Source organism: Barbus barbus (genome assembly GCF_936440315.1).
Source record: "Barbus barbus genome assembly, chromosome: 10".
Classification (NCBI taxonomy): domain Eukaryota; kingdom Metazoa; phylum Chordata; class Actinopteri; order Cypriniformes; family Cyprinidae; genus Barbus; species Barbus barbus.
This window is the reverse complement of record NC_136738.1, coordinates 32,814,643-32,841,084: the sequence shown is the minus strand read 5'-3', so window position 1 is coordinate 32,841,084 and position 26,442 is coordinate 32,814,643. Positions and strand designations below refer to the sequence as shown.

General features: G+C 35.6%; 3 protein-coding genes across 5 annotated transcripts; 2 read left to right on the top strand and 1 right to left on the bottom strand.

The window, feature by feature from the left end:
* Positions 1–1,041: 1,041 nt before the first annotated feature.
* LOC306876470 (septin-8-like) lies at positions 1,042–13,060 on the bottom strand. 2 transcript variants are annotated; one of them, XM_079427655.1, is made up of 10 exons: positions 12,916–13,060; positions 11,738–11,852; positions 10,166–10,361; positions 9,759–9,945; positions 8,873–9,034; positions 7,988–8,084; positions 5,209–5,377; positions 3,474–3,606; positions 1,992–2,176; positions 1,042–1,476 (listed from the first exon to the last, which is right to left on the bottom strand). In XM_079427655.1, exons 1-10 carry the CDS (start codon positions 12,943–12,945, stop codon positions 1,473–1,475), a joined length of 1,278 nt encoding a protein of 425 aa, XP_079283781.1. In that variant the 5' UTR covers positions 12,946–13,060; the 3' UTR covers positions 1,042–1,472. The 2 variants fall into 2 exon arrangements, with proteins under 2 accessions (XP_079283781.1, XP_079283780.1); XM_079427654.1 differs by having other exon boundaries at positions 1,414–1,455.
* Positions 13,061–13,599: 539 nt separating this feature from the next.
* LOC306876161 (ankyrin repeat domain-containing protein SOWAHC-like) lies at positions 13,600–15,999 on the top strand (the record flags this gene model as incomplete). The annotated part of the gene is made up of 2 exons (XM_079427142.1): positions 13,600–14,358; positions 15,202–15,999. 2 exons carry the CDS (start codon positions 13,600–13,602, stop codon positions 15,997–15,999), a joined length of 1,557 nt encoding a protein of 518 aa, XP_079283268.1.
* Positions 16,000–18,842: 2,843 nt separating this feature from the next.
* LOC306875734 (A-kinase anchor protein 17A-like) lies at positions 18,843–26,135 on the top strand. 2 transcript variants are annotated; one of them, XM_079426443.1, is made up of 6 exons: positions 18,843–18,947; positions 20,737–21,239; positions 21,933–22,208; positions 22,427–22,575; positions 23,120–23,360; positions 24,517–26,129. In XM_079426443.1, the coding sequence occupies exons 2-6, from the start codon at positions 20,760–20,762 to the stop codon at positions 25,000–25,002; spliced, it is 1,632 nt and encodes a 543-aa protein (XP_079282569.1). In that variant the 5' UTR covers positions 18,843–18,947; positions 20,737–20,759; the 3' UTR covers positions 25,003–26,129. The 2 variants fall into 2 exon arrangements, with proteins under 2 accessions (XP_079282569.1, XP_079282570.1); XM_079426444.1 differs by lacking the exon at positions 18,843–18,947 and adding an exon at positions 20,226–20,386 and having other exon boundaries at positions 24,517–26,135.
* Positions 26,136–26,442: the final 307 nt, after the last annotated feature.

The following is a 26,442-nucleotide window of genomic DNA, read 5'->3' as shown; positions in this document are numbered from 1 at the left end:
ATGCCAGATTTTGATAAAGTTTCTCATCACAATGATGTCACCTGGAGAAACATCTCAGGAAAATACAAGGTATGTGTTTTTAGTTTTAAGAACTATTCAGACTTATTGAAATAAACTGGAGATATATATATAACAAATATAGTAATATAAACACATGACTTTACCCAATACTGTACTACTTTTACTACAACATAGGGTATATTATACTACAATACACTACAGATTACTGTAGTAAAAACTAAAGAATACTGCAGTATTTATTACATTTGATCAGTTCAGTATACTGTAGCATTCATTAACAAAGTGTTGTAAATACCATAATATAATACACTTTACTATAGTATGGTTCAAAAACACTAGTATTTACTATAATTTACTATAGTATTTTTTTCATGTGGGTTAAATATGTACTTTTAAGTTAATATTTCAACACATTTACATGTTGATGTCAGATAATGGTCACGTGACATGCAAGTAAAAAAACAACTAATCAATGGTTTCATTTTAAAATGATTTCAAACATTTGTATGATTTAATTTATCCCGTTTTCATAAACTCACAAACTGATTTTTATGGAAATAATCTAGTTTCAAACACATTTGTCAGGCTGTCAGTTATCAGACAATATATAGATTTTTTTTTCTTAGCAAGACATGTTTGCATTTCTGCTGTTATCATGAATTATGTTCTCAAGATGTTTTAATGATATATTAGACCAGGATTCATTTAGTGATTCTAAACGTTTCAGGAATTCTGCTGTATGTTCAGTAAAAACAGTAGCTATTGAGGGGGGAAATAATTATTTATTATTATTTATTTTTTTACCATTGCAATTTAGTGTTTAATATATTTATATAATTTTAATATTTGAATAATGAAAATACTTCATATTTATATTAAAAAAATGTCATTAATTTGTAATATAATTCAATTAATTCTACTCATTCTTATAAAATATGTCATATATAATATGATATAAAATATCAATATTACTAAAGCTGGAACATTTGTTAGTCACAGAGAATGCAAGAAATACAATTTGCAGAAAAATACAAGTTTATTAGGTTAAAACATCACCCCAAATAACACTGTTTAAATACATGTAACGAGTATAAAATGTGGAAAATAAATGCAATAAGGTAAACATTTGTGGTAAACTAATATAATATATTTCTGATTAATGTTTTTAGCCCTCCACAACCATAAAAACACAAGTCTCCAGCAGACTAATCATACACTTACCAGTAAAAATATTAGATTAACATGATCTCTAAAGAGCATCTTCTGTGATGAACATCTGCAGTGTGCTCATAAGAAAGGATTTGTGTTTAGGCACCAGAGTGAAGTGAAGACGTGTGCTGTTCTTCAGATGAGCTGTCCGTGATACAGTACCGTAATGCTGGTGTAACTCCATGTAGAGTTGTGTTTGTGCCTCGCTCTCACATGAATCCAGAGCTGAAGAACGACAAACATCAGCTGTGAGGAACACAAACACATGCCAGACATTCCAGAGACACATCAGGAAAAATACTTCCACCGCGACACGTCACATACATGCACTTACTAATAATCTGTCATTCTTGTCAGTTTTATACATACATATTAAGTAATATTCATTCAAATCTAGAGCTGATACTGATTAACCATTTCTTATCAAGTTTCTTTTACATTTGACCAAGTAAATACGAAGTAGAATTGATCAAGATCTAGAGATGATACCTTTATTCTCTTATCAAGAGCTCTAATAAACCAGAAAAACATTTCATATGTTGGTTGGTTCATTGATAAGAAAATAAAAAAAAGACAATCTAATTTTACAATTCGTTGGCCTATATTTCTATATTATTATTTATAATTTAATTGTTTATATTTTACTCACCAGTTTATTATCCTCTCTAAATATGTAATATTTAATTTGCATTCATTCTAAATGAAACTCCCTGCTTGTTCATTTATAGACACTGGTAATATAAGTTCCTGCTCATACTCACTTCTTGCGGTCTTTGTCCTTCTTGTTGTTGGTGCTGGCGTTGAAGGACTGCGCCTGCAGGAGCTCGGTGGCAGCTTTGCGTTTGCTGAAGATACTCATCTCCTCCTCCAGACTCCTGCGCTTCTCCTCCAGCTTGCTCTTCTCATCCGCATGCAGTCGCTTCAGCTGCTCGAACTTCCCCTGCAGCTAAACCACACACACACACACACACACACACACACACACACGGCTGGTTAGTAGAATTTACTGTATACAGAGATACAAACAGATATGAAAAAGGTGAGAACATTGCACAGCATGCTCCACACACAGTTTCTTTTAAAGATATCTGCTTCACATGCTCATTTGTAGTTACTTTAAGGTATTTAAAAACATTTTTTTATTACCTTGTATGTCCAAAACTGTGATTTTTCACCAAAAAAATTGTTTAACATTTTGTTGCAACAGTTTACAAAAATCAAGATTGAATATATTTGGTCAAAATCCCATGTTATAAAAGATGCTATGCAGGCTGTTAAAGACACTATTAGCTGATTAGACGGCAATGCTAAATAAATGCCTTCACCGTTCACACATCTCAGACCTCAAATACATCAAATATTACAGTTTTTAGACATTTTTGAAGTAAAGAGTAAAGAAAATACTATACAAAACTTACTGAAACAACCAAAAAAAATAAAAACACTTTCTCATTGGATTGAAGCACATCTCAAAGAAGTGAGTTGAGTTTGCATCTGTGTATAACGCGGCTTGTCAAAGAATTAGAAAAACTGTGGCGGATGAATAAATCAAAGGTAGATCAGTAGGCTACGTTTAAATCAAATTTGGTTTAATTTGAAGAAATTGTGACAGAAATAAATTACTATTTTACAGCAGGCCTAGAATGTCTTAATGTAACACTACTACTATTAATAATAAATTGATTACAACTTTTTTTGTCTTACAATTAACCTTTTAAATTAAACTTAAACCTTTCATTAAAGTTTTATTTTCTAAAGAATAATCCCACATTGTTCATACATGTTTTAATTTTAACAGTAAATCTCAAAAAAAGAAAGGGTTTGTTTCATTTTCATTTGATTAAAAGATAAATCAATGTTTTATGCCTTGATTACCAGAAAAATTAAAATACACAACACAGAATTTAAAAAGTAAATAATTCAAAAATATTGAAAAAAAAAAGAAAAAAAGTTATGAATTTGATTGATTAGACATGCTTTTGATTTGATTATTAAAATTGAATTAAGATTGAATTAAAAATTGTATTGAAAAAAATTTAAATAGAAAACAGAATTTGGTCAAAATAAATTGGGATTTGAGAAAAAGGGCATTTTATGTTAAACTGTTGTTAAATTGTATAGGTTTCATGATTTTAATTAATTGGAAATGCTTTTGGATTACTAAAAGCATCCAGTCCAGAGAAATTTTAAATGGAAAAGAAAAAACCTATTTAGTAAATAAATGAAAGGTATTTGATCTGTACCTCTCGCTCGGCGTCCTTCAGCTCGGCCTCTTTCTCTTTGACTCTCTGGACAAACGTCTGTCGCATCTCCTCCTCTCGTCTCTGCAGCTCGCCCACAAACTCCTGCCGCTTCTCCTCGTACGTCTGCTGAAGACTGCGGCGATGATGAAGAACAGCGTGATTAGAGCCAAACAAAACATCAGAGCATCATCTGATCTTCAGCCTCCTCCTGATTCGACTTCAAATGCATCTCAGTTTTACTTCATCTCTGGTGAGTTAATAATACTACAGATAAAGCTGTGGTAAACTGAATCAGCAGCTCTAATACCTTCGTCTTCATCCACTGTTAAACATTAAATAATGTTCTCTAAAGCTCTTTCTGCAATAGGCACCACATGGAGAGTTTACGCTTCATTAAATGCCAGATACAGTTTATTATGTAGCTAATACACCAATAATAACCAGGAAAAAAGACTTAATGCGGGACTTTTAATCATAAACAAGCCCAAAATACACCTGGACTCTTATTTTGAAATGTATATGCTTAACTTATTTCCGCAGCTCAAAACAACGAGGGAGATAATAATACAATATTAACACAATAACGTAAACAAAGTCATCATTTATCAACAGTAGATCATAAGCAATCGCTTGGCATAAATTAAAACTATATTTTTAATACGTTTTAATTAGTTGTGTTATATTTTCAATTTTTATTTGAATTTTAAGTTACATTTTTGTCATTTTGTTGTTTTTCTAAATGTCTATTTAGTTTTTATTTACGTTTTAGTTATTTTAGCTCAAGTTAAACTGAAAGAAAATGAGAAATGAGAAATGTATTAAAAAATATATATATATTTTTAAGTTAACATTTTATTTGTTTTTTTTAGTTTACTATAATAGCCCTGCGTATAACGTGCAACAGTGTCATCTTTTGACTTTAAATGCGCTCACACTTATCTAACTCAATCAATGCATTTTGAAGTTTAATAATCATATTCCTGCTTTTCCATCCCCAAATTTATAGTCTCTTAAAATGATAACGCTGTGACTTTTGTTACACCATATAAGTCTTAATGTGACAAAACCAATCATAAGGGTCAATGTTTCTGAAATTGAGATTTATGCATCTGAATAAATATAAATAATAAATGAATAAATAATCTTTCCATTGATGTATGGTTTGTTATGATAGCACAATATTTGTCTGAGATACAACTATTAGAAAATCTGGAATCTGAGGGAGCAAAAAAATCTAAATATTGAGAAAATCTCCTTTAAAGTTGTTCAAATGAAGTTCTTAGCAATGCATATTACTAATCAAAAATGAAGTTTTGATATATTTATGGTAGGAAATTTACTAAATATCTTCATGTAACATGATCTTAATATCCTAATGATTTTTGTCATAAAAGAAAAATGTATAATTTTGATCCATACAATGTATTGTTGGCTATTGCTACAGATATACCTGTGTTACTGATGACTGCTTTTGTGCTGCAGGGACACAGATGAGACTTTATGGCTTTAAATGTGGTCAGACTGCATTTAAACAGCCTGTTGTTTTCTGAGGCCACTTAAGATGATAAAACACTCTCCTTCTTTCCTCCTTCAGTGTGAATGATCTGAAGGGTCTCGTTAAGAAAGCAGCTGAGATTCCAGAGTTTTCTGTTTTGAAAAGCGGAGCAGAACTCTGAGGAATGTCTCAGTGAGCGAGTTCCCACGCTCCGGTCTCCAGAGGGAAGCACACACACACCTGACGGGTTTGCACTCGGGGTCGGTGTCTCTGAAGCCCATCTCCTCCAGCTTGCAGCGTCTGTAAAGCTCGTAGTGTCTCGTGTGCGTCTGCTCGCGCAGATCCTCCATGTTCACGCAGATCAGCATCTCGCGCAGCTTCACGAAGTCGCAGTGGTTCTCGTTCTCCACTGAAACACAAACAAACACATCCCAGACCTCTTCAAGACCGAGAAAACTTCAGGAACAAATGGAATGTAAAGCAATACCTCAATATGGTCTGTGAACGTAAATGTCATTTTATAGTAATGCTAAAAGTAAAAAAAAAAAAAAAAAAAAAAAAAAGGAAAAGTGACATAAAAAGTAACAAAAATAAACAGTTTACACATCACAGCTTTTTTTCAAAGATAGCTGTGTTATTTTATTGCTTTACCCACTTTTTGGCGTGTTCGCACCGCAGGAACTAGGAACTGCGTTTGGAGAAACTAAATTAGCTCCTGCTTCAGAGTAGGTCTAAAACAGTTCCATAGGAACCATCGTGACGTAAGTGTACACTGATTGGCTAAACATGTACGAAAACGGCCTCACCCGCCATCATTTAAACGCTGTGTAAACACATACTGTGTAAACATTCCATGTCCATTACTGTGAAACAACAAAAACACAGCTCTGATCACAGCTCCTTCATCCTCCTGTTGTTAACGTCGTTGTTCTTCTTTGTTTTCGTTGTTGAACGCCGCACACAAATGACGCCGCTATCGACCGGCTTACGTCACATCATAGTACCCACTGTCTGTGCGAATACAACCCTTTAAATGGTCCTGGGAAATAGTTCACGCAAAATCATCCCAGTACTTTAGTACTGTACTTTTAGTTCCGGAACTAAAGCGGTGCGAAAGGGGCTATTATGTTAATTACCGTGCACCTGTAGCACCAGGGGCGCTTTTTACCACAAATACCATACGTTTACATATTCTTTCGTTATTTAAAAACTGTTGCTTTAATTATCTTAAAACTTTGTCTCAAAATATATGATAATAACATTTATTTTAGCGATTCTCATTTGATACTTATATCTAAAAAACCATCAAATATTAGATCAAGTAAGCACAGAATCAGCTTTGCTCTGCTGCGCCACGTTTTTGTGCCATCTAGTGGTTAAGAGGAAAATAATATCAAAAGGTGTTTTTTACCCCGTTGTACCCTAATATTTTGCTCGATGCACCCTCTTGTGGCCTCAAGAAAGCAGCCAAAAGCTTTATTCCCCCTAACCAAAATTATGCCTTTTAAATTCTAATATAATTCGAATATTGATAATATTGATATTGACAGCCGATATCTTGGAAAGCAGGGTGGCCGATATAAAGCTGATATAATTTTATTTTAATTAATATTTAAGAAATTTGAAATCATTTGAAAATAGATAAAAAAAAAAATGTGTAAAATAAACATACTTTAGAAGACAAAGTATTTTTCACAAATACATCATATTTTTTCAAATAAAACCAAGGTAACACTAATTTTTACATACAGCAGACAGTGAAAATGATATGAATATGACAGTGGGCAAATGCATAAAGCGCAGCATAATCTGAAATCACGAGTTTTTCGATCATGTGTTTCGACCGTCATGCAGAGAACACGCGATCATGCAGGAAACAAACACAGCTGGATCTGACTAAGTCTGCAAGGTTTGTGAAATTAAGTGTTCATTAGTCATTCAAAGATTTGTTTAAATTATATAAATGCGTATTTTCTGAATGCTGATGGCAAACGAGAAAGTATCATTACTTATAAAAGCAATCGTTATAATACTTTCTGTACATTTATGCCTTTGTTTAACAGTTCTTTATGATTATTAGATAGACTTCTATCCATATTAGAGAAGAACTGTTAACGACGACAATAAACAAGAGGAAGAATTTGAGCGCTGTGTGCTCAGGCAAAATAAAAGTCCCACCTTGAACGCATCGGCCAAACAGGGAATCTTATCAGCCGATGCCGATATCTAAAACATGCCAAATATCAGCCGATATATCGGTCGACCGTTACTTGTAATATTGATATTTTGCTTGTATGTTTTGAAGGCTATATTTATTTGGTTAAATTCTTAAGAAATAGTTTTGATTTATTATTAATTTGTAATTGTTTTTAAAAGTAGCCTGCTTTTATAATTTATAGTGCTGTCAAACGATTAATCGCATCCAAAATAAGAGTTTTTGTTTACACAATATGTGTGTGTCTTCTGTATATATTTATTTTGTATATATAAAGACTCACACATACAGTATATATTTTGAAAATAGTTATTTACATATTTACATTTATATTCATATAATTTATTTTATATAAAAATATATTTAATATATAAATAACAAATTTTTCTTAAATATATAGACATTTATATAGACATAATAAATATACACAGTACACACACATATAAGAGCTGATAAAATGTAAAAAAAAAAAAATCTGTAACTTGAATGCAATGTAAGTCGCTTTGGATAAAAGCGTCTGCTAAAATAAAAAAAATTAAAAAAATATATATATAATATGTAAACAAAAACTCTTATTTTGGATGTGATTAATCGCGATTAATCGTTTGACAGCACTAATAATTTAATAAAAATACACAAAATAAATGTGATATAACTGTGATGCATCGTGATATCGAATTGAATCGAATCATTGACATGATAACCGTAATCGAATTGTGAAATAATTTTCGATTCACACCCCTAGTGTATAACTCTGGCGTCAGCACACGATGTGCTGTGACTGCATGTCAGATAGAGGCTCACCCTGCACAACGCCCCAGGGATACTGCCTCGCCTTCACCATCTTGTTCCCGATGTTCACCTCCTCTGTACTGCCCACCACAGCGAACGGAAGATGACCCTGGAACAACCCACACATCCTTCAGTCTTCAGACGCGCTCCTGGTCTGATTGTGCATGTTATTCTATATTAACACTGCTTTCAAAATGAGCAAATGACACACTGATGACTCCTGAGTCTGTCATAATCATCTGCGTGTCAGTATAATAAATCAAAATTAATCTTCAGCTTTGATTCAAATTATTATTAAAATCACATTAATGATGTTGTGGAGTGTAAAGCTAATTTTCAGCTGTGCAGCATAATTGCATGCACTTATTATTCCCAGCCTATAATTCCTGAATCCAAGCTGATGAATGAATCTCAGGTTTGGGAATAAATTAGGACAAATTACATACAACACACGTGTAAAGCCCATAAAATGGCTGCTGTAATCAAAAACAAGAGAATCAATTAAATATTTCTTGTGAGCTTTGTTTTCCTATAGATTTTTTGCATAGTATAATAAAACCCATATTCTGTGATAAGTTAAATGCCATAATCAAGGTTATTAGAGTTACTTAAAACCAAAAATAAAATTAAACCCATAAAAAAATTAATTTTGATACCTGAAATAAAATAAACATTATTAACTTATATCAAATAAATAATAAATAAATATATATATATAATTCAAAATATGAAAATGTATTTAATTATATTATTAAATGAATATACTACTACTAATTGATATGATATATTAAATATATACAGTCCTTATAATTTGACGTTCAATAGAACATTCAGGGTCGTTAAAAGTGAATATTGCACAAATAAACCCATTTTCCTGTTGTTTTGAGCTGAACTCACGTTCATGGCGGTGTTGATCTTGGCCACGGTCTCGTCGTCGATGGGAAACTGGTAGATCTGCACGCCGTTGCTGACCAGCTCGCTCATGATCTTGATCTTGAACTTGTGCAGCTCGCTCTTGGAGATGGTGTCGGCTTTAGCGATGACGGGAATGATGTTGACCTGCGGGGCACAAGCAGAGCCGCGGACCAATATAGAGAAACCACAGGCTTGTTTTTAGCCACCAGCCACGTCTGCAACATACTAAAACATTCCTTCTGCTGTAGAGACCAGAGACAGCTGTCTCTATCCAGCGCTGATTATTATTATTAATACAGGGTTTCTGCAGCTTTGATGAGGCTACATTTAAGACGTTTTAAAACCAAGTAAAGACTATGGTTTCATAGACAGGGCTTAGCCTAAACCAGGATTAGGCCATAGTTCAATTAGGACATTTAATTTAATGCACTGGGGTGCATCTTAAGACAAAACAAAGGCACTGATATATTTTAAAATCAGTGCAAATTCCTTTCAGTTTAACAGCTCAGATTACATTTTAGTCTGGGACTAGGTTTAAGCCTGGTCTGTGAAACCAGGGGAATATGTGATAAATGTAGTGTTTTCGCTGATGAAAATAGTTCCAATCAAAGTTTTTTGAGTCTCCGAGCAACACTGCGGTGTTTCGTTACTGAATGAATCCATGTTTTTGAACAAATCAAGCGAGTCAATGATTCAGTAACAAATATAGCTGTGCTACTGATGACTGCTGTTGTGCTGCAGGGTCATATAACGTCAATTAATAATGTAAATGTAATAAACAGGTCCTGACCTCTGTCTTCCAGAAACAGAAGGTCAGGCATAATCTTATCTACTGTTGCCTTCAGGTCAGGTCTAAGTGCAGACTGACCTTGCTGTCCAGCTTCTTCATGGTGACCAGGTCTAAGGATTTGAGCGAGTGTCCAGACGGAGCGATGAAGTACAGACACGCGTGGATCCTGGAGTCGTGATAGTTATGAAGCGAGCGCTTGATCTTCAGCTCCTCCTGTAAGTACGACTCAAACTGCGTGTCGATGTAATCCACTATGTGCTGGTAACTGGAACAGAGACAGAACACCGATATAAGATCAGGATGAGTGTGTTTCTTCATCAGGTTTGTATAAATCTCTGCAGTGAATGGGTGCCGTCAGAATGAGAGTCTGATAAAAACATCACAATAATCCACACCACTCCAGTCCATCAGTTAACATCTGGAGAAGACAAAAGCTGAAACACATCCAGCATTAGATGATAAATCAGTAAATGATCAGAACTGACCTCTCTTGCTTGTTCATCTGATCGCCAAAGCCGACAGTATTAACCACGGTGAGCTTCAGACGAACATTACTCTCCTGAAGATCGTACGTCTGCGCTCGCAACTTCACCTTCGGCTCAAAATGGGACGACTCGAAATTCTCAAAATTGGTGTTGAAGAGAGTGTCCATGAGTGTGGATTTACCGATCCCTGTTTCCCCTGGACAAGAGAAATAACATCCGAGTATTTACTGTATGAACACATACTCAAGACGGTAAGTTATAGCTCTTTTAGTGTAATTGTAGAAATGCTTCTCGTGTGTTTTTCTGTCAAATCTTGTCTGATTTTGATCAAGTAAAGGTCAGAATAAGTGCAGTCATATCTCCAGATGAACTCTTACTGGACTGAAGCAGCTCAGCTTTACTTGATTCTCCATCAATCATCTTTTAGTCTCAAATCTGATCATCAGGATCTTTTGAGGAGCGTTTGTTTCCAGAAGCTTTACTTTCTCTGTTCCTCAGCGGAGGAATGATCTTCATCTCACATCTTCTGAGGAGCGTTTATTTCTTCATCTCTCAATCAGCATTGCATTATATGTTTGGATCATTTACATCTCCTCTTATTAAGATATATTACTGGAGATATAGAGTGACCGCTGATATTTACATCATGTTATGTCAGTATCTGCTGCACTGTTATAAAGATCTCATTGATATCAAAGAATCTTCAGTTTTCCAGCATCTTTTGCATATTTTAACCCTTTCCAGCAGTAACTGTATGATTCTGAGCTCCATCTTTTCACGCTGAGGATGATTGAGGGACTCAAACACAACTATTAAAAAGGTTCAAACGTTCACTGATGCTCCAGAAGGAAACACGATGCATTAAGAGCCGGGGGGTGAAAACTTTTGAAGAGGATGAAGATGTCCAAATTTTTCTTATTTTGTAGAAATATAATTTTTTTCCCCCCATTTAGTTCTGCCCTTCGGAAGCTACAGAACATACTTGCATGTTTCCCGGAAGACTAATTAAGTACAATTTACCTTGATCTTCAAATTCCAGATTTGGCTCTTAATGCATCGTGTTTCCTTCTGGAGCATCAGTGAACGTTTGAAGCTTTTTTAATAGTTGTGTTTGAGTCCCTCAATCGTCCTCAGCGTGAAAAGATGGAGCTCAGAATCATACAGTCACTGCTGGAAAGGGTTAAAATACGCAAAAGATGCTGGAAAACTGAAGATTCTGCAGGACCTGAAGGAACAGCTCAGTTTATCTGTTCACAACAAATAAGAGGCTCATGAACAACCATCACAAAACACAACAACAGCTGTGGATCATCCAGGTAACCACACACAGGATTAAGAACCAAGGGGTTATTTTAATCATTTCAGCTATTTTTTTGTCTCGTGGACTGTGTGTAAACATCTTTTATGTAAAATATCTTACTCAGGACAGTACTAAATAAAAAATAAACATGCATTTTGTATGATCTCTCTTATTTTGTTCAAATGATTCACATTTTCTGCAAAGCCACTGTAAATATCAGCATCAGCAGCAGATTAGAGCCTGTTTTTGCTCAGTTTGAGTCTCTAACTTACCGATGCACAAGATATTAAAGCAGAATCCCTGACCGGTGGACTTGTTGACCAGTTGATCTGGCAGACTGTCGAACCCAACGTGTCCTGATAGAGCCAGCGGACGAGCGTTCTTGTCCTGAAGAGACCAGCGAGCCACAAAACAGCACTATTAACAAGAACCTGCTCTTCAAATCTTCCTCTCAAACATGCGTCTAATGCACTGAGCTCCAGTTCATCTTCAGTTTCATTCATACACTTCAACATCTGAACTTTTTTTACTTTTAAAACTTCATAAAATATAAACTTTTTCCAAGTTTAGATGAAAAAATATAGATTTTAAATGTGGTCTCAGACTTTTATATCCACTGTATATTTTATATAGTTATAGATATATATATGCAATAAATGCTTTGATAAAAATGGACAAATATTTCTAACAGGTTTGACAACTTATCAAAACAAATACTAGCCTTTTATTATTCATTTCAATTGGGAAATGTTTCATATTAATATTTCTGATTTATAAATCCGATGTTTGCGTTCGCATTTAGAACAGAATTATTATTTAGATTTATACATTTAGAGTTTTTATTAATATTTTGCTTTATATCACTTTCAGTTTTCATTTTAATTTGTTATTTTTTTGGTAATTTTGTTATGTTTTTTTTTGTGATTTTACTTGATTAATATCAGTATGTAGGTTTAATTTATTTTTATTTGATTTCAAGTTAGCAATTTTAAACTTAATGACAATTAGAAATATTGCCTTGGCAACCAACTGAAATCTTTTTTTATGTAATATTTTATTCTATTTCAATTAAATGTTTAAATAGTATAATGTATTGAAATTGATAATTCGGATGACTGTGTTCAGATTCATAAATCAGAAAAAAATATAATTGAGATGATACAAATAACTGATAAATCAGATAAATATATTCAAATTAAATTGTATTTAGATTAATAATTCAGATTGATACACAGCTTGGAAACGGATAAATGTATAACAAATCATTTAAATTGATAAATTAGATGTAACTTATTTAATCAAATTGATTAATCAGATTGTTAACAGATTAATAAATGAAGCGGGAGCGCGCTCGTCAGGTCGGGACACTCCTAAGCGCGCTCCCGCCAACTCACTCCCAAACTTCACAAGAAAAGACTCAGAACACGGAATATATCGATCGCAAACGTACCATCTGTCGAACCACATCAGAAGAAGCCATTTGCGCGCAGAAAACAGCGAATATTTGAAGAAAAATCGAATCGCTTTCGGATGAAAGTCAAAAGTTGCCTCGTCCAATAATTTCCAGCTGACACGCCACTGGGAACAGCTGCTGTACCATTCCTGCGTCTCTGAGAGGGGGGTCTGGGAATATAAGGCTATAAAGTATAACGACTTCAAATGTCAAATACATTAGCGAGCACTTTCGTAACACTACTATTTGTTTAATCCGAATGAAAGCTATAAATCATGCTAGGTTTCATTAATTAAAACCTCTAAAGCTCAATGGAATTCCATCCCCCCCTTGTCCCAGCAAAGTGGTACGTCCCAACCAGGTGTAACTGGAATCCATTTTGGCTCAACGCGGAGCAGCTTCCCGCGTTAACACCGGGCGCGTTTGAGCCCAAATGAACGCCGCCGTACTCCAGTTTCACACTAGTGACTGTTCTCCCACAGGAGTTGCTAGGAAGCAAACATCATCTTTATAAGCTCTACCGACCCCTATCTGACACATTCAGTACTCAATCTCATCTACAGCCTAGTTTAATAAAACGAGACGCGATGCGTTCACCAGCACGCAGACCAACGATATAAAGACCTGCCAAGACGCTGATCTGTGCATTCGCTTTATTATTATTACAATATACATGATATAATGGCGACGGAGTGCACGCAAGAATCCGTCCTGGACTTTCTTTTGGAAAACGGGGGGCGTGTGAAAAACAAGGACTTGGTCGCGCATTTTAAAGTCTTTCTGAGCAGCGAAAATACGAAGCGAGCCGTGCTAAAAGAGAGATTTAAGCGTTTTGTGGACAATATCGCTTACGTGAAGCAAGAAAACGGGGAGAAAGTGGTGTGTTTGAAGAAGAAGTACAGATACCCAGAGATGCCCAGCGCCGGGCGCGCGCAGGAGGAGAAGCCCGATGATGATCATGATGATGATGAAGATATCAACAGAGGAATTAATGCCATGCGTTTCGAAAAGAACCTCAACGTGCATGAAGACATCAGTGATCTGAATCCTAAATCAGAGGAGACTGTGAGAGATGCTGAGGAGCAGCTGAGTGTGTCTGACATCGCACTGATTGAGAGAGACTGTGAGATCTCTGATGCAAAGCTAATTGAAACCGTGCATGGAAATGATGTAATAAAAGCAAATGCTCCCGTGCTCTCTAATGCTCAGTCAACAGGAGAAGCGGAATCTAGGGCAGGAGAAGCGGAGCTGGAGGCTGGAGCTGGCAGAGCTTCTGTCACGCCACAGGTCATCATTAGACGGAGAACATCGAGGGGATCTCAGCGGAGTCTGCTGGCTGCTTCTGAGGATGGAGCACACGAGACACCGGCTGAGGATGCCAGCACCCCAAAATGCAGCCGTAAGAACTTCATAGAGCTCATGATGAGCAGTTCTCCACAGGTGGGACAGGTGCAAATGCACACGCAGGAATGTAATGCATGCAATAATAATAATGGAAATACACATAATCCATATAATATGTAATGCAAAATCATGTAATGCACGTAATAATGATTATGCATATAATGTTTAATGCAAATCCACATTATGCATATAATAAATAATGCAAAATCATATAATGCACGTAATAATGATTATGCTTATAATGCATATAATCCAAGTGCACTTTATGCCTATAATACAGTAAATAATGCATATAATATAAATCACATAATGCATATACTATATAATCTAAATGCACATTATGCTTATAATATATAATGGAAATACACATAGCACATAAAAGTGCAAATGCACATTATGCTCATAATATATAAAGCAAAATCACATAATGCATATAATATATAGTGCAGAATTGCATAATGCTTATAATATATAATGCATGTGCACATAATACATATGATATAGAATGCATATGCACATAATGCATGCAATGATTATGCACATGATGCATATAATGTATAATCCAAATACACATTATGCGTATATGTATATTGCAAAAATCACATAATGCATGTGATATATAATACATATGCACATAATGCACATAATATATAATCCAAATGTAAGTAATGATGCATATGCACATAATTCATGTAATAATAATTCAGCAAATTATGCATATACTATATAATCCAAAATGCACATTATGCATAATATACATTGCAAAATCACATAATGCATATAATACATAATCCAATGCATACAATATACAATGCAAAATCACATAATGCATATAATATATAATCCAAATGTATATAATGCATATAATATGTAATGCAGGTGAGACGCTCACTGGTGCACCGTAACTCCCAAGGGCACATGTCAACCAGAAGCAGTGACTTCAGAATGTCGTCTGTGGATGAGGATTGTGCCTTGGTAACCTTAGACCCGCTGGAGCACGAGTGGATGATGTGCACGGCAGATGGCGAGTGGGACAGTCTGCAGCGGCTGCTCGAGTGTGATCCCACGCTCATCTCCAAGAAGGACTTTGTCACTGGGTTCACGTGTCTGCACTGGGCGGCCAAGCAAGGCAAACACGAGCTTTTCGCAATGCTGGTGGATTTCGCCAAACGGCATGGCGTCGCCATCAATGTAAACACCCGATCCAGCGCCGGCTACACACCTCTGCACCTGGCAGCCATGCACAATCACATAGAGGTCATGAAGCTTCTGGTGGGAGCGTATGATGCAGATGTGGATGTGAGGGATTACAGCGGGAAGAAAGCGGCGCAGTATGTCCGATCCAGCGTCACGTGTGACATCAAGGACATCATAGGAGCTTGTGTGAACTCTGACACGGAGAACGCATCTGGAGCCGGGCGATGGAAGCTTCCTAAAGTCCTGCAGTCCAACCTGAACCCTCTACGCTTACTAAACCACCCTGAGGAGCTGACGGCCGACGGTCAGCCCAGGCCCAGGTCTCTGTATCGCAAATCCTCCATCGGCCGCATCAGACTGCAGAGGAACCGCTTCAAGACACAGATCGTCCACAGCATGTCCTTCAGAGAGAACGAGGAAAGAGAGGAGTCGCTCAAGAGCCCGCTCAAATCCAGACCCATATCCAATCTCTTTGGCTGAGACGGAAATGTGAATAATAGAGACGTATGCAAAGACTTTATTACGCTGAGATCAACTGAGCTGCTTGTTTACTGCGTGATTCAAACTAATTTTCTAAATAAATAAATTTAAAAACTTAAATATATATATATACAATAAAATTAATTATTTAAAATAAAATAAATAAATCAAAATTATGTTTGATCAAAATATTCAAATAAATAAAATATGAAAAATATATATAAAAATAAAAGAATAGGTTAAAATAATACATCAGTGCTATAGTGAGTAGAAATAAAGGTACATTTTACAATAAGATTTCATTTGTGAACATGAACTAACAAATCTTAGTTAATGTTAATTTCATAATTTACTAATACATTTTCAAATGAAAAGTTGTATTTGTTAACATTAATGCACTTTGAACTAACATGAACAAACAGTTGTATACAGTTGTTTATATATATATATACACAGTATATATTGCTCATTGTTAGTTCATGTTAGTAAACATTACCGGTAATTTTAAAACAAAAGAAGCACAATCATGTAATAGAAACAAAATGTTTTATAATATTGATTTTTCGCTGTTTAAATGGGATCTTTATACATGAAATATACAGTATATCTATATGCAGTAGCTGCTTTTTACATTTTTAGGTTGGACGAGGATGAGCAACTGGAACCAATTTTAATGCAATCATCTCCTTTATCAAAATTATTCACCACTATTTCATTACAATGATGCTCTGAAAACATGTAGATGTAACGTAGGTTATTTTGATGATATATTTCCACGGATGCACTTTGTGTTTTGCGTGTCATGTTGCTGTTGCATGTGATCGTCCTGCTCTCCTGTTTCAGTCGCTGTGCCTTTAATAACCGTCTTCCAGATGCAGAATGAACATGTATTGAGACTGTTATCCTGTAAATGTGATTTCAATGTGTTTATGTGCTGTAGGTGAAGTTTAAAAAAGCTGCTGTTTGAATGCTTTAAGACAAAGTCTAACTCCACGACCAGAAAGGAACAGTTCAAGTGAATGGGTGCCGTCAGAATGAGAGCTGATGAAAACATCACAATAATCCACACCACTCCAGTCCATCAGTTAACATCTGGAGAAGACAAAAGATGAAACACAAAAGATGTTTTTAACTCAAATATGAGTCCATAATAACTTTAATTTTGGGGTGAACTGTTCCTTTAATAACCCATGAGCCATTACAGTGGCAATGCAATATACTAAGCTTTATTATATTGTTTTTAAAGCTTCTAATCACTACTTACTAGCGATCCCAAATACTAAAACACTAATCCCAAATGTGCATCCTCAGTAATTCCCAGTAAAGTGCCTTTATTGATAATGAAACAGTCATTTTAGGCACTTGTTGTAGATTAATAATATTTGAAATCATCCTGAAAATGTGCTCAATGTTTTATATTTAAGGTTCCTTGCATACAAACTGTTGAAACCAACAGGATGTTTACGTTTCCTGAAGACAATGTGAGCTGTGTTTGCTGTTGCTATGCCGTTGCTAGGGTGTTCCAGCTGGTTGCTAGGTGATATTGTAGCATGTTTTGCTCATTCATGCAGAAGCACTAAAGTTTTGATCAGACCGTACGAGTAATGACTCCTGACTTGGCAATCAGCACTAATTAACTGCTGCTCTTAAATGACAGTCGTTAACCATCTGCTGTCTGTGCATTATTTATCTGATGGGAAGACGTTCAGGAAGCCCTTTCTGAATTGTGTGGGAACTCACTCTTTTTCTTCTGTCAGTAGGTTGATTTGTTCAGTTTGGTGTTGCACACAAATTCATTTCTTGTCTTTCTCATGAAATGCGAGAGAACGGTAATCTGATGGAAAGCAGGTATGACAGCTTTTTCTTGCTGGAAGCTATAAACATGGTGATTCTGACACTTGTCCTGACACATCCATAGAGCTTCCTACCGTTATAGTAACGTTTCTTGTTCTTACACAACAACATGCATTTGTCTTTGCTTTATCACAAATAAATTGAATAAAGCATGTCATGTTATTGGGTCTATGTCATGTTACTAAGGGAGTCACTTCTGCTCATCAAGGCAACAATACAGAATAAACTGTAATATTGTGAAATCATATTGCAATTTCTAATATTGGTTTCCTATTTTAATACACTTTAAAGTGTAATTTATTTCTGTGATCTGCAGCTGTATTTTCAGCATCATTACTGCAGTCTTCAGTGTCACATGATCTTCAGAAATCATAATAATATACTGATTTATTATGAAACAACAATCTTTTTTTACCAAGTCAAAATGAATGAGGTAATAATTTATCATGTAAAAATTATTTTGTTATTTTATTATGTATTTTTGATAATTTTATAAACTATTTTACCATTATTTGTCAATTTATCTTTTAATATTTAACATGTATATCCTTTTTAAAACATTAAATATAATATAATGAAATAATTGTGACTTGCATTGCTTGCAAAAATAAATAAAAAGTTATATATCAGTGTCATTTTAGTGTATAATATGCTAATATAAATATATCAAATGAAAACTGTCAGTGATATTGTTTATTGCACATCCTGATGTTTAGTCGTTTAATAAGTGCCGAGAGTAAATATTATACTTTTGTTGGTGCAAATAAGGTTTTGGCACAAAACAAAGCATTATGGGAACAGGTGTTATTCCAGAAACAAACAGCTTGACTGTTCTTCTGTGGTGTGAAGAGTTAACTAACACCGTCTGATTAAACCGCTTTATTTGATCCGGAACTGAAGAGATTGTGAGATCTGATGCGTCACGCTGCTTTTACTTCTGTGTTTTCGGAATATTAACAGCTTCAAATATTGCTTTGATCACATTTTTACAGTTGAATTCCACAATCAGCAGAAATATGACAGGAATCAGCACAAGTCTGTGTATAAATCAGCTGGTTATTTTCTATGCGGTGTTGAACGACACTCGTTCAGCTGTAAGTGCTTCCATACTTTCTTCAAACGAGCAGGTTTTCCTGAAGAACACGTGAGAGGGTTTATGAGATTAACATTGTTTCCATCAGAGCTGGTTAATCAGGAAATGAGCTTTATTTCAACATCAGACCTTTCCATTATAATAGTCACAATTAATTCAATTCAAGTTTATTTGTATAGCGCTTTTTACGATACAAATCATTGCAAAGATCATTTAAGGGTTGGATCCAGACTGAAGCTTCTCTCATTCCTAATTACCACGGGATGCTAATCAACAGAGAAATAATAGAATTAGTCATAAATAAGAGGGATTCATCAGAATTTTCTGTCCCTTAAATTGCTTTTAAAGAAAAATATTTTAAGAAATTATTTTAAAAAGGTTCTAGTTTTAAAGGATAGATTATAGATAATACTTTATTTTATTTGATCATTATAGTATTTTTATTTTATTTTTATTATTAGAGTGTAACTCTATTATCTGACATCAATAAACTGATTAGCAAAAAATCATTCTCGTTTTAAAGGATAGATTATAATAACTTATTTGGGCTCATATTTTATGTTATTTTATTTTATTAAAACAAATATATAATTTATTATGAATTATTTTGACTAATAATTTATTATTTATTAGGATTATTGCATCCTGATCTGAGAGAAGCTTTATTATCTGACATTAATAAAGTGAGCGTGTCATGAAAAGCAGAGGTGTAAACAGTACTCAGATATTTTAGTCAAGTGAAAGTAAAGATGCTTAATTAAAAGCTGATCTGAGCAGGAGTCCAGTGTTGAGTTAACGAGGAGCCGGAGAGCTCTGTGTTCAGCGTCTCTGGCCACAAGGATAATTCATCTTTTAATTGTTTATTTGGGCCATTTAGAGATTTTTCTTAGCAAATATTGATAAATAATTATTTGTGACTAATTAGATTAATTAATGAGCAAATCATCTAATTATTAAGATTTTTAACAAATTAACTGAGAGTCCTAATTGCTACTCAATGTGTCATATAATGAAATATTATAAATATGACTTATCATTGTATTTTATTTATTTATTTATTTAGTCATTAAGCAGATGCTTTTATCCAAAGCGACTCACAAATGAGGACATAAGCAATCAAAACCAACAAAAGAGCAACAACGTGCAAGCGCTATTACAAGTCTTGATTAGCCTAACACAGCACAGATCATTATTATTATTAATATTATTTTATTTATTTTTTTAAATAAAAAGACAGATAGAATATCCACGCATTATTTTATTTTTTATTTGTCTAAAGTCAGAGTAATATTGGTCCGCTTGAGGGCAGCAGAGCTCCTCGGCGAGTTCCGGTTCCGGTGTGTGACGTATGCGGAAGCGGTCAGCGGCATCATGTCCGTTTGTTTCAGCTGTGCGCGGACTGTGTTGTTATTGATGCTCCAGTCCGAACTATCCAGAGAGGTTAGTAATCACTTACATGTCCTTATGTCAGCTAGTCAGACTAGTTTAGCAGCGATAGTCTCCATCATCCGGGTCAGTGGCGGTTAAACCGATAAACGAGCTTCACTAATCAATAACTCATCAATAATCTGCACATCACCTCATCTCTGCGCGCGCTTTCATTATAATATCGCTATTATTTCATGATCAGAGCTGTTTGAGATCAAATCATGTTCTGTCACTTAATTATTATCAGTATGTCGACAGTTTCTCTCACCCTGACTGAATTTACCATGATTTACCTCAGAATACCACACTTATTGCTGTAGTAAAACCAGAAGCGCTGTGACGTCTGCTGTGTTTGTGTCCAGCGTTCAGCTGAAGCGTCTCCAGAATGATGTCCGTCGTGAGCGACACGGCCGAGGCGGGGGATCTGTGTCCCGAGTTCAATCTCTACCTCAAACCCATCGCCAAAATCACGGTCAGCGTGGCTCTGCCTCACCTCAAGACGCCCGGCAAGTCCATCTCCAACTGGGAGGTGATGGAGCGCCTGAAGGCCATGGTGCATCCGGAGCAGTTCTCCTCGCTGCGCATCTCCAAGAGCACCATGGACTTCATCCGCTTCGAGGGCGAGGTGGAGAACCGGAGCGCCGTCAAACGCTTGCTGGCCAAGCTGGAGGGCAAGAGCATCAAGCTCAGCGGCTTCACAGACGTCCTGAAGATCCGCGCCGTCGAGCACAAAACCGACTTCCCCACCCGCCACGACTGGGACTCCTTCTTCCGAGACGCCAAGGACATGAACGAGACGGTTCCCGGAGAACGGCCGGACACCATTCATCTGGAGGGGCTGCCGTGCAAGTGGTTCTCGCCGAAGGTACAGTCAAGCCAAAATCTAAATGAGTGCGAATGCGCACGGGTTAAAGGGGTTAGTTCACCCAAAAATGAAAATTAGCCTGTTTTACTGACCCTCCAGGCATCCTCGATGTACATGACTTTCTTCTTTCAGACCAGTCCAATCGGAGTTATATTAAAACTTGTGCTGGCTCCTCTAAGCTCTATTATTGCAGTCGCCGGGTGTTTCTGTTCAACAGTCCAAAACACATCAAATAAAGCTCATCCATATTAAATCATGCACACACGGCTCCGGGGGGAGAATAAAGGCCTCCTGTAACAAATCCATGCGTTTTTGTAAGAAAAATATCCATATGTCAAAACGTAATAAACACTTTTCTCTTGATATTTTAGTCCCCTGTAAAATTCCCGAAATTCCATTTTTTTTCCATTTGAATATTTTTTTCTGTTTAAATTTTATTAATCAAAATGCACACCTAATCAGCTGAATTCATGAAACTATTCTATTATTTTATATTGAAAATCATTTTTAGAACTATATATCATTATTTTTATTAGTTATTATTATAGTTATAGTATTATTTATTCCCCAAATTCCTTATTTTAATTTTCTTTTCTATTTAAATTTTATTAATCAAAATTCATGTCTAATCAGCTGAATTCATGAAACGTTACCTTTATAATAAATGTATTTATGTATTTATTCTGGCCGAAGGACGGCATTCCCGACAGACCCTCGGAGGCGGCGCTCCGGACGGTTTTCCAGCGCTTCGGGAAGATCCGGAACGTGGATATCCCGATGCTGGATCCGTACCGCGAGGAGATGACCGGGAAGAACTTTAACACCTTCTCGTTCGGAGGACACCTGAACTTCGAGGGGTTTGTTCAGTATCAGGACCACACGGGCTTCGTCAGAGCCATGGACTCGCTCCGGGGCATGAAGCTCATGTTGAAGGGGGATGATGGGAAGGCCGTGGCCTGCAGCATTAAGGTCAGTTCTCACTCCATTGCATTTCTTCACTAATTAAATTTTCTGGATTCCATTTTTTTTCCTGGATTCCGTTTATGATTTAAAAAAAAGCACGTCTAATTAATTAATTTCATGAACAATTATTTGTGCATTGTAGTGTTGCAATGCACAAAGCCCTCCTTATGCAGTAAATATGATGTTTGGGATGTTTGTTATAAGCTGAAGCTGTGTTTTCTCAGGTGACGTTTGACACAACTAAACACCTGAGTGATTCCTCTCTGAAGAAGCGTCAGCAGGAGCGACTGAAGCTGCAGGAGCTGGAGAAACAGAGAGAAGAGCAGAAGCGCCGAGAGAAAGACGAGGAGGAGCGCCGCAAGGAGGAGGAGAGGTGAATCAGAGAGAGTCTCTTCAAAAATACCGTCAAATATTATTAGAACAGCTGTTTTCTATGCAGCTATTTAACAATACATGCTTTTATTTGTATTTATTTCAGGTTAATTTGGGTTGTTTCAGTCCAGCACATTGTATGATATCTGTATTATACATTACTCGGATTGGATTCTTTATTATTTTTACTGTATTACAGTACAGTACAAAAGCATTACAAAAATAAATGCCATGATGTAAAAATACCTTACATTTACCATATTACAATTTTTTTTTTCATTTGGATGACATTTTATTACTTATTTTTTTTCTTCACATTTTGATAATAAATGTGTGGGAATATCTGCATTCATATTATTATTAATGTTAGGATTTTTTTTTTTTAATTGAATGAATATAATTTTTGATTTTAGCATTTTGCACAACTATTTTTCTGTGTGTGTGTAATTTTGTGACGGTCTTTAATTGTGTTTAATCTGTTTTTTATTGCTGTATATTTGGTCATGTCTGCCGTTATGATTAAAGTGTTCTGGTGAATGTTTCAGGAAGCAGCGAGAGCAGGAGGAGGAGGAGAAGGAGAGGAGGAGAGAGGAGAAACTGCGCAAACGAGAGCAGAAGCTGAAGGAGAAGGAGGAGAAGAAGACCCAGAAGAAGCTGAAGAAGCAGCAGGAGGAGGAGCAGAAGCAGCTCCAGCTGAAGATCTCACTGGAGGAGCGCAAACTTCTTCTGGCCCAGAGGAACCTGGAGTCCATCCGGCTGATCGCAGAGCTGCTCAGCAGAGCCAAGGTTATTACCTGCGGTCCTGCCTCATATTACAGCCATAGTTTCAGGGCCCTATGATTTGCAGATTCCACTCATAAAAATGGAAGTGATGGTAAATTGCAGCATGTGTTACAGTATTTTAAAGCTCTTCACAACAACCCGCCAAAGTTTGGTTTAAGAAATATATTGCTATTGTACTGTGGAATGTGCTTCTTGAAGTAATAATAATAATAGCAATACGATTATTGAAGCTTAAAGGAATAATCACAGGATTTTTCTTCCATGTTTTAATTTTAAGAGTAAACCGTAGTTGTGCAGCACTTCATTTGCTAACAAAATTAAAGGAATTGTTTATTTTCATTTAATTACATTTTAAAGATTTAATCAAATGTTATCTTTTATTCATTCATTTGATTAACACCGTTTTTGATCAAATATTTGTATTAAATCATAAATCCAGAAAAATTAAAACAGAGAACTTCTGGGAAAAAAAAATCTAAAAAAAAAACTGTAAAGGAGTTAATAAATTAAGTTGTTAAAATTTGATCAATTTTATGAACAGAAAAATTTAAATTGGAAAAAAAAATGGAATTTGGGAAAAATAAAACTGATTTTATGGGGCCTTAAAAATTGAATTTTTGTTAAACTTAAGTTGTTAAATTGTATACGTTTCATTATTTCAATTGCTTTTTGATTAGTAAAATCTAAATTGTAATTTAACCACTAATTAAAAAATAAAAAATTAAAATGAAAAAACAAAAACAGTATCCAGCAGAAGAAAAACAAATATGCAAAAAAAAAAAGCAATTTGGGGGAAAAAAATTAAACAGATTTCCTAGGGATTTAAAGATATTTTATATTAACGAGAAATTGTTTCAGTAAATTGAAAGTTTTATTATTTTAATAATTACACATGCTTTTTGGTTACTGAAATTTAACTATTAAAACTGTGAAAAATTAAAATAGGGAAAAAATTAATCTGTCAGAAAAAGTTAAACAAAAAAATGTTAAATATGTAAAAAAAAAGAAAAAATTCATATGGCTTTAAAATATTTTTTTCTTAAACTTTTAATAAACTATTGATTAATTTAAAAATAGATTGTAAATTAAATATAATATAAACGTGAAGCTGAAAGCATGATTTGGGGTCAGATGTGGCTGATGCTGCTTGTGTGTGCAGAGGCTGAAGCAGCAGCAGCTGGAGGAGCAGCAGGCAGAGCGCAGACGTCTGCAGCAGCTGGAGGAACGCAGACGGCTGCAGGAGGACGAGCTGCGCCGCGTCGAGGCCGAGAAAGCACGAACGCTGGAGCTGCAGAGGAAAGAGCGCGAGCTGCGCGACAAACTGCTGGGAAACCTGCTCAAGAAGAGCACCAACACTGATGATGTCCATCTGGACCTGCAGATCTGCGCCACGCAGACGGAAGACCAGCACAGAGAAACCAGTGAAGCAAAGAAGCAGGAGAAGCGGAAAGAGACTGAAGCTGACGGCAGCAGACGTGAACGCAGTCGGCGCAGACGCAGTCGCAGGCGGAGCAGAAGCCGGCCGCGGCGCAGACGCAGCAGGAGACACAGCCACGGCCAGAGCAGCAGCAGCAGCCGCAGTCAGAGAGAAAGCAGCAGTCGCAGCCGCAGCCGCAGACGCTCGCATCAGCGATCCAGACGATAATGAGAGAAACACCTGCTGCGTGAGCCAGGTCACATTCACCCTGAAAATACAGCAGAAAACATAAGAAAATACAGTTTGTGTAAAAAAAGTGAGGGCTGATTTAAGACCATTAAGATTTTTTTCATCCAGCAAATTGTTTTTCATAAGGAACGTGAAGCCTGTTTTACAAGCCTTTATTTTATTTTTTTATTTTATAATTTTCCCATGTTGCCTATTTAAGAATTAAGATTTTTTTCTTTCTTTTAATTTTTTTATTTTTATAGCACAGAAAAAAAATCATAAAGGACATGAAGCCTGTTTTAGGACACGTGAAGATTGAATTTTTTCATTTTTATTTGTATTTATAATTTATTTTTGTTTTAGTTTTATTTCACGTTATTTAGGGTTTACTTATAGTTATTACAGTTCTCTTCAAATTCTCAGTGTTATTTCTGTAATGCATTTATAAATCTTGCTGTTGAATTTGTTTGTGATTCTCATTAGATTTTTTATTAATTTTTTAACACTAAATTTGACTGTAAAATTAAAAGTAGTACAGAAAATAAAGAGCATGATGTTTAAATGCCTTACATTTGAAATAACTTTTTTTTTTTTTTTTTTGAACGACCAATGAGAATCAGAATTTTTCAGACCATGATTGATAATAAATGTGTAGGAAAATAATATCCCTAAAAACAGTCCCTAACATTAGGCCTTATTTAATATAATTTCTTCAGTTTTTGAGGTGAAATATGGCCTGGGAGGTTTTCTGATGGTGTGATTTGTTTGAGTTTAATGCTGTTGAGTTGATCCTGACTGTGTTTTCTGGGTGAGATCTGCTCAGTTCAGTGAGTTTGACATGTGAATGCATTTCTTTCCTTCCTCTGCTGAAGATCTGCTTTAGCTTCTGCGTTATGCTCCATAGACTACAATCCTCGGTTCATGACTTGAATATTAAGTTGTAGAAAGTGTTGTGAGAGTTTAATATTATCTGTTCATTTCAAGCCTCTCGGTGTGCTTTTGTGTAGGAAGAGGAAGGTTTCTGAATCCAGCTTTGTTTTCCTCGACTCAAGTGCAGTATTTAGATGAAAGTCATAATCGAGACTCGTATGAACTCATGTTACTGATCTCAATAAAGCAGTGCTTTGGATCCCAGCGGGAATCTGCCGTTATTTTACTCTTGATGAGTTTCAGAAGGAACATGAAGCCTGCTTTAGAACATGAACATTTTATTTTTTAATTTTTGTTTATTTTATTATTTTTTCCCCCCAGCAAATCATGTTTCTCATTAAGTCAAAAACAGTTCGTTTTACATCCAAATAATGACCCGCTGCAGCACTAATGACTGGATTCTTTTCTCTGGATCAGTGATTCCTGAACAGTTTTGTATGGAAGCCTGTTTCTGACACTGAATAAAAATAATAATTTTGAGGGGAAAAAAGACTATGTTCTCAGAATTGC

What these genes read in the sequence shown, in the direction of transcription:
- LOC306876470 (XM_079427654.1), bottom strand. Translation starts at nt 12,945, where the DNA reads ATGGCTTCTTCTGATGTGGTTCGACAGATG. An exon ending in CTGATGTGGTTCGACAGATG is followed by an intron (nt 11,853 to 12,915) that starts GTACGTTTGCGA and finishes TGGTCTCTTCAG; the next exon opens with GACAAGAACGCTCGTCCGCT. An exon ending in CAGATGAACAAGCAAGAGAG is followed by an intron (nt 9,946 to 10,165) that starts GTCAGTTCTGAT and finishes TCTCTGTTCCAG; the next exon opens with TTACCAGCACATAGTGGATT.
- LOC306875734 (XM_079426444.1), top strand. Translation starts at nt 20,760, where the DNA reads ATGATGTCCGTCGTGAGCGACACGGCCGAGGCGGGGGATCTGTGTCCC. An exon ending in CGCCGCAAGGAGGAGGAGAG is followed by an intron (nt 22,576 to 23,119) that starts GTGAATCAGAGA and finishes TGAATGTTTCAG; the next exon opens with GAAGCAGCGAGAGCAGGAGG. An exon ending in AGCTGCTCAGCAGAGCCAAG is followed by an intron (nt 23,361 to 24,516) that starts GTTATTACCTGC and finishes TTGTGTGTGCAG; the next exon opens with AGGCTGAAGCAGCAGCAGCT.